This window comes from Leptinotarsa decemlineata, unplaced genomic scaffold (assembly GCF_025532065.1).
Source record: "Leptinotarsa decemlineata unplaced genomic scaffold, Ldec_3_MD MMD2_tig00026358_RagTag_RagTag, whole genome shotgun sequence".
In the NCBI taxonomy this organism is placed as follows: Eukaryota; Metazoa; Arthropoda; class Insecta; order Coleoptera; family Chrysomelidae; genus Leptinotarsa; species Leptinotarsa decemlineata.
In genome coordinates this window covers 5,043,036-5,055,149 of record NW_027412703.1, presented here as the reverse complement: position 1 = coordinate 5,055,149, position 12,114 = coordinate 5,043,036, and the positions used below count along the sequence as shown (strand labels likewise).

The following is a 12,114-nucleotide window of genomic DNA, read 5'->3' as shown; positions in this document are numbered from 1 at the left end:
GAGAAGCTTTTATTGAAAAATTCTTTCCCTTGATCGCTTTGTATGTGTTTGGGGGAGTATTTGGCTTCTTTCAGTACATGTTTCATTGCATTAGTTACTGTACTACCTGTTTTATCTTTAACTGCTACAGTCCACAGATATTTGGAGTAACAATCTATCACTACAAGTATATATCGGTATCCTTCATTACTTTTTGCATAAGGTTGCAGTTCAGCTAAATCTATTTGCCATAGATCTGCAAAACCTTTGATGGTGGTTATTCTTCTACGAAAATTACGTCTTGCAGGTTTATGTAATTCATTAACAACTTGTCGTTTGACATCACTTATTTCATTAGTCATTCTATTTCAATATGATTAAAGAGAAAAGGTGATAATGTTACTGCATTGAATGATGATGTGACAGTGATCATTACATGTGAATATGTTAATATATTATACCTTCTTCACGTAATTCTTCAATTATTGAAATTATTTCATTATCATGTCCGGTATGTCCAGCTGACTTTGAAGCTACCAATAGTCGTAGGCGAGCAACTAACTCTTTCGGTGAATTCCAGTACACATAATTCACAGGTTTAGAATTATATATTTTCTCCATTTTCACTCGTTTGAGTGCTCCACCAATTTTACTTCTACTTCTTATTGGATATTGTCGTGAGTCTAATAGAGGTTTGATAACTTCACGAAATTTTTTAGAATTTGTATTTTTAAAACCATTCTTCAGATGATATTGTTTCTATGGAGCATTCGTTATTTTCAATATTTTGGAATATACTTGACGAGTTTCTTCATTATCAACATCTTGTGGATTCTTCAAAAAAATCATATCATACAATTCTGGACTACCTGCGCATTCATATTTTTTCACTTTATTAGCATCCCAAAATGAAATGTTTCCATCTTTGAAATTTACCACTAGACTTCCCATTTTCAGCTTTTGTGTAATTGGATCCATACGTACGCCAAATGTTCCATCATATGCTGGATTTCTAGATTTTATATTATTCAAATGTTTCATCAAAACATCTTCACCACTTTCATTCATAACAGGTGAGATGTCAGGATCCGAGGAATCGATGTGGGACGATGATGGTGTTTCGAATAGAGTTGTTCTCATATCGTCTTGAAGTGTGCTCGTGTCACTATTCACAGATGATACACTACCAAAAGATTGTTTTCTTCCTATTGGAGTACTCATGGGATAATTTGAAGTAGATTGAACAGTTCCATGATTTGGTGATAACACTGGTGATTTAGAAGTAGCGTTTGATGATAAAACATTCAATGGTTTCATTATGGGCTCATACAATCTTTCAAGTGTCGTACGATTTTCAATATTATCATTCTTGATAGAGTTGAATTTCTGCCTGACAGCTTCTGTTGTCTCTACTAGTTGACGTTTCAAATTAATTTCATTGTTTTTATTTTCAGGATCTTTTTTTGTATTCATAATGCCCTTTTTTTGAATTAAAGCTTAATTCGTTGGTGAAGTGACCACTACAATATTCAGTGATCGAATAAGTTCCAAAAACAAGATCATGGGTATATAAAACTATCGAATCCTTTGCGATATCTACCTTCATCTATTTTTCTATCCTTATCAATGACTAGAAATCCATATTGGTCCTCCCAGCATTTAACACACATCAATTGGAATTGTTTGAATGTTACATCGGGTGAAACATGATCTGAATAAATGTGATGTAAATTCGTCTCATCTTGTTTGAACATTATAATGAAATTGGTATTGTCACGCACTAACTGTTTGGGTACCCGTGAATATGTCTGTGCTAGATAAAAACAATCAACATCCTTATGACGTCCCATACAGAAATATGATCTAATAATATCTTGCTTTTCACATATCACATCATCGAAAATGAAAACAGAATTAGGCTTAGCGTCGGAGGGTTCCACTATTTCTGCATTATTGCTGAATGTATAAAAACCTAATCCTTTTATAGGTTCCAAAACACTTCGCAAGTACTGATATTTAGGTTGATTGAGTGATTTCGAATAGAGATACACATTTCTAAATCTCAGTCCTTGTGGATGTGTTAATAGTGATATCATTGCATTTGTCTTTCCACAATTTGAAGGTCCTATAATGAGTCCTCGAACTGATGATGGAAGTAGTGGACCATGTCTGAATACCCTTTGTCCATTCAATCCACAACCAAATTTCTCATCTAGATTATCTACAGCAAACTTTTCTTTCTGTTTTACAATGCGCATCGTGCCGTGGTTGGAGACTATATAAATGTTATTAGCTTATTCATTTCAATGTGTACCATCAAACGATACGGACGTATTGAAAGTGATCGTAAAATTAAAAGAGGTTGTGGTTTTGTTAATGATTTAATAAACAAACTTCCTTTCGAATTACATCTACCCGGAGGTTATCAATACTGTGGACCGGGTACAAAATTGAAACAACGTTTAGCTCGTAACGACCCTGGAATCAATAAATTAGATATTGAATGCAAAAAACACGATATTCAATATTCTAAGCATCCATCCGATCTTGCAGCAAGACATTTAGCCGACAAAGAACTTGAATACAGCGCTTGGGATAGGGTTAAATCGAAGGACGCGAGTATTGGGGAAAGAGCAGCTGCATTACTTGTCACCAACATTATGAAAGCGAAAAGACATATGGGCATGGGTTGTAGTACCAATAAGAAAAAATGTAAGAGGAAACAATCGAAGAAAAATAATATTAAAAAAGTTGCATTTGGTGCTGGGATAGTCCATAAAGTGCGAAATGTATTGAAGAAAGCTGGTGGGAATCAATTTGTGACGAATAATAGCAAAAAAGCTATCACTGTGGCATTGCAGGCGGCACGTAAATACCTTAAAGCTGCCGGTGGAAAGAAGAAAATCCGCACACCACGCATAATTCCTGTTCCCAAGATCGGTGGACTTTTACCATTGATACCAATTTTTGCTGGACTATCCGCACTAGGAAGTTTGGCGGGAGCCGCTGCTGGTATTACCAAGGCCGTGAATTCGGCAAAAGCCAGCAGAGCGGCTTTAATGGAAGCCAATCGTCACAATAAAACCATGGAGGCTGTAGCATTAGGCAAACGCGGAAGTGGAATATATCTCAAACCATACCGTAAAGGTTTAGGACTATATTTAAAACCATACAAAGCTACAAACAAAACAAAAAACTAATTGAACCCCTACCTCAGAGGCCTCTTACTGATCTCGATCTCAGTTATTATGCACAAAAAATGAAAATTCCACATGAAAATTCCACATTTTCGTGGTGTTTTTATGCGTGATAGACTACCATCTTCAGGTCCAAAACAAAACGAGACAGCTATTGTTAATTTAGATGGAATAAGTGGACCAGGAACACATTGGGTGGCATATAAAAAATGTGGGAAAGAAGTCACATATTTCGATAGTTTTGGAGATCTACCCCCACCATTGGAATTGACTCGATTCTTTCGAAAATGTTCGAATGTAAAAATCAAATATAACTATGATCGACAACAGAAATTTAATACAGTTCTCTGTGGTCACTTGTGCTTGCAGTTTCTCTCTAAATAATTTTCCAAATAAAAATGGATTCAACACCAAAACTGGATCGGGAGGCTATCAAGGGAATGGGGTTTTCACTTAGAATGTTTTCAAAATATGGTACCTTGAAAAAAATGGATAAAGTGATGCTTGCAAATATGCCTAAGGAAGTGATACTTGCATGTGTTGCACATGAGATTGCATATGTTTGGGAAAAGTTGCCTAAGCATCTGCAAGATGACATCGATATAATGAAACATAGATATTGTTATGAGCACCACCACCACGATCAAAATTCAGAATCGGATGTTAATGACGGTCCTATACCTCGGAAATCTATGTGTTGTATTTGTAATATAGAGGATGTGAATATTGGTATCAATAAAAATGATACTTATTACAATACAACACCTTCCAAAAAGTGTAAATTGTCTCAAATGTGCTGTTGCTGTGTACAATAATAAATTGAAATGTGTTTCAAAATATTCATCAGTCATGTCACGAAAATTCGAGCTACAAGCTATCGGGACAAGTGTCTTGAGTGCGGATTTTTTTCCACCAATTGAATTGGATAGGAACAGTCGTTATGGATTAGGACTTTTGGGATTCTATGGGTGCAATACAATCAATAATATAACTGAAGCTAATAACTTAGTTAGTTTTAGAATCAGTAATGACAACTCATCGATACCCCAAAAGTTGACAATTGAAATTCCATGTGGTGCTTATGAAATAGAAGAGATCAATGCCGTCATACAGAAACATATCATGTTCAGATTGTTTCATGATAAAAAACCAAATGATGTCGTTGCAGATGATATTTTCTATCTACACGCCAATAATAATACATTCAAATGTGAAATGCGATCCAAATATGAAATTGATCTGACACATCCAAATTCAATAGCAGAAATGATGGGGTTCGCTCATGAAATATTTCCACCAAATCAGATACATGAATCATCATTACCAATAAACATTACAACTGTGAGACTTATCCGCTTAGATTGCAATATAATATCTGGTTCATATATAAATGGTGAAGAATCCCACATTCTTTTCTCATTCGATATTGATGTTGAACCTGGCTACAATCTCACTAAAGAACCACACAGTATTATATATATGCCTGTCAGTCCAGAAGGTCGTCAATTGATTCACAACATTACAGTGCGTATTTTGGATGAAAAAAATAACCTTATCGATTTTGGAAGTGAAGAAGAGATTTTCATTATTTTGGAATTGAAGAAAATCGAATAACTGTTGTTATGGGTTTCATTTATAATAGACAAAATCGCATTGAACAATCCCAAACGAGTTGCACTATCAAAAAGAAAGGTGTGCATAAAAAGAAGCTCATTCCACAAGTGTATGCTAAACAGTTAGCACATAACGCTCTGTCTGTGAGTGATCTTAAATTTTTGAAATCGATTGGATTGAAAGTGAGAAAATAACAATGGTGCTCGAAACAAACAATGAAAAGTTGAATATATTCAATGAACCAGTGCTCGATCATTCTCTCATAAGTTTACATGAGCACACATATAAGCCCTATGGATCACCGCTATTCAGGAATTCGGATGAAATCAGAATTGCAATCAATAATCAAGATGTTATACTAGATATTGCCGAGAGCTTCATTTACATAGAAGGTAAATTCACCCCCACAGATGTAGCGAAAACATGCTATCTCTCGAATAATGCAATTGCATTTCTCTTTGACGAAATTCGTTATGAAATGGGTGGTGAACAAGTGGCTGTTGTTAGAAAACCTGGGATAACATCTACAATGAAAACCATGATATCATTTGGACAATCTCATGCTAACACATTATTGACATCTGGTTGGGGACTTTCACAATTGAAGCAAGATATCTTGGATACAAACAGTCATGTTTTTAGTGGAAAACTACCACTGAAATATTTGATGGGTTTTGCTGAAGATTACAACAAAAGTATCTTGAATGCCAAACAGGAATTGATTTTGATTATCGCTCGATCATTCGAAAACTCATATATAGGTGAGGTTGATGCTGATTTGGAAATAAATAAAATCGAATGGAAAATAAGGCATATTGTACCAGATGATAAACACAAGCTCAAACTTTTGAGTAGAATAAACAAAAGCGGTCTGAATGCCAAAATCAAGTTGGCGTATCGTATGTGGGACCTCTATGAACTACCATCATTACGTGGGACTTCTTCAGACATATGGGCCATCAAAACAACTAACGCATTGGAAACTCCTCGTTTTGTCATCATCGCATTCCAAAGTACTACCACATCTGAAGATAGAACACAAGATATTACAAAATTCACAACTGCTGATATCAATAGTATTCGAGTATACTTGAATTCTGAAGTTTATCCATATGAGCGTTGGAATTTGAATTTCGATAAAAAACTTGATGCTCCTGCTTATTATGCTTTTGAGAGTTTCCAGCGAAGTTATTATGATAAAGATATGAGTGAACCTCTGATGGACATTGGACAATTTAGAGAGAATCCACTATTCGTCATCGATTGTTCCCATCAACCGAATGCAACAAAATCATCAACTATTGATATAAAGATTGAGTTTGAGACGAGGAAGACCAAGTTTCCAGACAACACTAAAGTATATGCATTAATTTTGCATGATACAGTTTTAACATACAATGCATTGGATGGTTCAGTTCATAGCAGATATTGACACTTTTTTTTTCACTCTATCATGTACTGTTTTATGATCTTTTTTTTTTTTATTTGTAACTGACTTATATCATGTATTGTATTTTATATCATATTTATTGTTTTGTAATCATTTTCTATTGTATTTCATCAGATTTAAATAAATAAAACATGAAAATAATACAAAGTTTTTTTATTTGACATCATTTATGATTTACAGGAACATACAGACTATCTAAAATAACTTCTTCCTCATAATCATCATTTTCGCGACCATCTTCAATTTCCTCTCGATTTTCATCATTCAATTCAAAGTGATGAATAATCCATTCTGGCAAGTATGGTTGGAGGCTATACAGGAATCTTCTTAGGTTCAGTTCAATCATAACCTCACAAAGTTGCCACAATTCCAATTCATTATCCAAAAATTTGTTGCAAACTTCTGCACCACTCCAATAGTTCTCAGCATCACGAAGGCATAATTCGATTTGTTTTTCATCATAGCATACACTCATATCATAAACGCTTGCATGTTCGGCTCCATCACCCAACACCTTCAATTTAGACGACAAATGTTGAACCGATGATTTGAGATCTACAATCTTGACTTGCGTACTGCATCCACATCTTTAAATGGTGGAACTGAAATCGAATAAAAAAAAAACAATAAGCAACCTCCAATTTTTCAGTGATATAATACTCACATTCCCATTTTACTTGTAGTTACAAAGTGAGTGTATTCAACTAAGTTAGTAATGTTTATATTTCCATATAATTATCATCTAATATATGAATATCAATAAAACAATAAGAAATTCATTATAATTACTATTATTATTCAATCATATTGAATTTGACTAGAGTTAGCGTTTTCACACCAAAAAAACTTTGTAAGCTATGACCTAAAGAAATTCACTATAAATTATTACTATTATTCAATCATATTGAATTTGACTAGAGATCGCGTTTTCATGCCAGCAAAACTTTGTTGGCTCTGTCCTAAATACATCATCGTATATTTACCACCTGATGAGTTGATACAAGATATATCGTCATCACTGAATTGCAACGAAATACGTTTTGGTAGCCATGTTTTAAATAATTTATCATTGCTCACATCTTGCAAAGTTAATAAAATTGATTTACCAAATCGTGTAGAATAAGTTGACATATTTTTAATTATGTACACTTCATCAATTGGCAATGATGATAAGGCCTTTTGCTCTAGTATTTCAACCTCCTGGACAATCAAATTATTAATTTTATTCAAGTCTACTTTTGAAACGGACATGATGAAAATATATATGAAAATATAAACAATTTCCAACAGACAAATACACTCACCGTCTTCCTTCTATTACGAACTGAATAACACTCTACCAATTGCTAACTGCTGCAGATATATTCGTCTACTGATTTCATAGTGTGCCAAGCATTTCTTTTATATTAAACAGTGCGAGTCACCCCCACCATGAAACCGTGAAAGGTTCACATTGCTAGTTGCTATCCACTAGAGATGCCTGATGTCACAGCCAAGCCCATCTCCCAACTTGATGTGATAACAGTTGCCGGTACGAGCAAGCAGTGGTCGTTGCAGTCTCAGAGAGGGTAGACGTTAGATAGACGGTCCTCGGCTGCCGTTGTGTCACCATCGATAGCGGGGCTAGAGCGAAGCGGCGCTTCGGGAGAGGTGAGGGCAGACCAATGAATACGCATTACTCTGCCACACGTCGTGGAGTGAACATGTCGCTCTCTAGCCGTTGAACGGTTATTGCTGTGACGTCACTCCACTACTAAGTTGGTACCCTCACACCGATGGAGCATTTATTACTTGGAGGATCTTCGAAGTATGCAGACGTATGTTTGTACATAGACAAACAAGCACATGATGAAACCCTGTACCATGCATTCTCTTACACACACACACACACACACACACACAAAATCTCATATGAAAAAAAAAATCTGAACGATCCATGCACCAGACACTTCAAGGTCACAACGCCTTGACTTCACTGCACAACAAAAAAAGCAAATAACACATCATGTTGGTGGGGGGAGGATTAGAACCGGGAAAAAATTTCTGAACGATCCATACACCACACCCTTCAAGGTCACATCACCTTGACTTCACCAAACAACAACCAATAAAAAAAGCAATTAATACGTCATAGTGGTGGGGGGAGGCCGAGAATCAGCTGTAAACAACTACTTATGATGACGAAATCAATCGTCATGTGAAACTGTTTCAAATGGCGCTTATTTTGGTTAAATCGAATGAATTATTATGTATGGATGAACATTGAGTAGAAAATTTTACGAAAAATAATGAAAAATTAAATGGGCGGTTATGATTTTGCATTTGAACGTAATTTGCAAACATTCATTATATTTTTTATGAACGCTGAATAAAACGAAAAACATTCTTTCTATACCGTTTGTATTCCAAACATTCGTAATCAGATATCATTCACAGGATTTCTACACAATATAATTAATGAAAGAAGCAAATGTTACTTACATGGAACACTGTCATCCTCACTGGTAGACATCTTGATGTTTCGCCGTAAGACACATGCCTTGTTGGCTCTTCAGTACCAAATATGGATAACATTATAAGAAAAAACACTCAAATCATTCATAAAATAATCTCTCGTAAAGATATACCCTTTCAATCTAAAGGTACTTTATTCTTGACCTGCCCTGTTGGTTGTTCAACATTTAAATATGGTTATCAAATATGCGGTATGGGAACTTATATGCCATGAATTAAAAAAATCCCTCAACAAATAATCAGATAATCATCAACAATTTTTCCATTTTTCAGGGACCCTTATTACTGAATTCGATACGGGCAATAAAATTTGTGACTTGAACATATTTAAAGATACAGAAACGATGATTAGCTTTGCCAAATCTTTAGCAGCATTGACAAAAATTTTTGGTTTTGATGGTTGGTTATTGAACATAGAAAATAATGTTAAAAATATTGATGTACTGAAGGAATTCGTGCCATACATAACACGTTTAATACATGAAATAAACCCTGAAAACTTGGTTATTTGGTACGATAGTGTTACAGAAAAAGGCGAATTATTATGGCAAAATGCATTAAATGAACATAACAGGTGAGTTTTTTGTGCTAACGATTTATCTGTGTGCGAGGAAAACTTCCAAAATTTTGCCAAGCAGATGGCTTAAATGTATGATAATTTGACTTGAGGATTTCAAATTATTAAACATGAAAAAGTTTGACTGAAATCAGCTTCTGAGTGCTGAACAGTCACCACATTCTAATCTATATACAGTACGATGCAAATGTATGGAATGAATTCGATATTCACAAAAGGAGCGTCTTTCGGAAGAAATCCAAAAACAGGTCAACTTCAATTTTTGACGGCCCATCTCATGATATTCATATGAAAGACGTTTCGTCACCAGTGTTGACGTGATGACGTAATCGACAATTTTTTCTAAATGCAAACAGGGGTCATGTGGCACCCCATTCAAAAGGTCTACTAGTCGTCTATTCAACGGTATAATGGTTTCAATATGTATTAATACAGGGTCAACCGAAATTATGTATTCAGAAGACTGGAATTACAAATAATAGTAATTCGTTGAACCAAATAATGCTATGCACCGCCACTGAGAATAAAGTATCGTACTGTCTTCTATTGTTTTTGTTGATTAGAAAAAAGAAATGGTGATAAAAGTCCTACACTCTACTTGAGATTAGTCAATGTCATTGAAGTGAAGTATCATTGAAGCGGTTGACATTATTTCTAGAAAAATATTTAAATCACTTATAATCTGGCAATGAAAGTAACAGAAACCCAAAGAATCGAAATTTTAATTATGATTGGCTGTGGAGATAAAGTAAGGACTCAGGCAGAAGTTCATGATTTATTCAATGCGAAATACCCCAACCGAGAACCCGTTTCTCAATCAACAATAAGTAAAATTGAGAAAAAGTTTCGAGAAACGGGCCATGTTAAAGATCTCCCTAAAAGTGGTAGAAAATCAACTTCAGAAGTCCAAAAACTTGATGTGGTACTTGCGTTCCAAGAAAACCCCCATACCAGCACGAGGCAAGTCGCACTGGATAATAATTTACACCAATCGACTGTTGTTAGAGTGTTGAAAAAAGAAAAGTGGCATCCGTATAAAGTTCAGCTGGTCCAAGAACTGTTAGAAGATGACTTTGACAGAAGAGTCGAATTTTGCGAAATCATGATGGAGCGCTCGCACAGAGATCGGAGTTTCATACAAAATATAATATTTTCAGATGAAGCTACTTTTATGCTCAACGGTCACGTAAACCGTCAGACTTATCGATACTGGGCAAGAGAAAATCCACATTGGATGGAGGAGCATAGCACACAATATCCACAAAAAGTGAATGTTTGGGCCGGAATTTTGAACAACCAGATAAAAGGACTATACTTTTTTTAGGAAAGCGTAACTGGTGCTCGGTATCTACACTTTATTCAAGATTATCTGATGCCACAACTGAATCAGCTATTTCCAAATAGAAATGATTTGTGGTTCCAGCAGGATGGGGCGCCCCCACACTACGCCGTTGATGTACGAACCTACCTGGATACTGTTTTCCGAGGAAAGTGGATAGGAAGAAGAGAGCCGATCGAATGGCCACCAAGGTCTCCGGATTTGACCCCGTTAGACTTTTTTTATGGGGATACTTGAAGAGTAAAGTTTACCAAAATCGACCAAATGATTTAGAAGAGTTGAAGGAACGCATCAGAGCGGAGATTGCACAAATAACCCCCGAAGTTCTCGGAAACGTTAGAAATGAATTCAGTGCCCGGCTTTCACATTGCATCATAGCTGAAGGTCATCAATTTGAACATTTATTATAATTTTATTGTACTTCAATAAATAACATGTTTTGGTTCATCTTGTATAAATGAATATTGGCAAGGTTATACCGTTGAATAGATGATTAGTAGACCTTTTGAATGAGGTGACACATGACCCCTGTTTGCATTTAAAAAAATTGTCGATTACGTCATCACGCCAACACCGGTGACGAAACGTCTTTCATATGAATATCATGAGATGGGCCGTCAAAAATTAAAGTTGACCTGTTTTTGGATTTCTTCCGAAAGACGCTCATTTTGTAAATATCGAATATATTCCATACATTTGCATCGTACTGTATGTCCGATATTTTCCTCTTATCCCTTTAGGGTTTTACGTTGAATGACATGTCACAGGAATTATTCTTACTGGTAAATGATGTGATTATGTTGAGTTTTGGAAAATTATTTTTAATGTTTTCGGAGAGCTTTTCCGAATAGCTTATGCTAGAATATTTCTTAGATCTTTTGGGTCCTTCATAATTTAGATATAGTTCGTTCCTGATCAATTTTTGGTGCAATGAAGGAAGGTAGATTCATTTGTTGGAAGAATTGGAAATGAATAAACTAGAACTATGAAGCTCTCCCCATATGAATTTGTGAATTTTGACAACTAGTTTATAATGAAACAAAAAAAGTCGATTCGAGTGATGTCAGTGCTTTCATCTCTTCATTAATTTTTAGAAAATTCATAGATTTTCCAGCGATATTGTAAACTATTTTTATGGGACAAAACGTTTTGGATAATTGTATATTAAATCTGGTGCTCATTCTGATGAAAACACGTTTTTTTCTGAAATATTTCCATTCACCACTTGGTTGACGTTGGGTGACGTTCAAGATTTTGGACGATACAAGAAAGTCACATAGGAATTAAAAGACTCCGATCACGATAAATCAGACCAATTTGATCTATATTCGATGACAGAAGAAGAAAGACAATCAGCTGGCAAAGCAGAATGTTTAATATGTGGAAAATTTTACAAAATACGACGATTGAAAATCCACATGCGAAAACTTCATTCTAAATCAAT

General features: G+C 35.2%; 1 protein-coding gene across 2 annotated transcripts in view; it reads left to right on the top strand.

Annotated features, from left to right (window-relative positions):
- Positions 1 to 12,114, top strand: part of ENGase (cytosolic endo-beta-N-acetylglucosaminidase) — a 67,230-nt gene that overhangs the window by 27,533 nt on the left and 27,583 nt on the right. For both annotated transcript variants that reach the window (XM_074184859.1, XM_074184860.1), the window contains exon 4: positions 9,028 to 9,328. In XM_074184859.1, the coding sequence (XP_074040960.1) occupies positions 9,028 to 9,328 (301 nt within the window). The remainder of the gene's footprint in view (positions 1 to 9,027; positions 9,329 to 12,114) is intronic.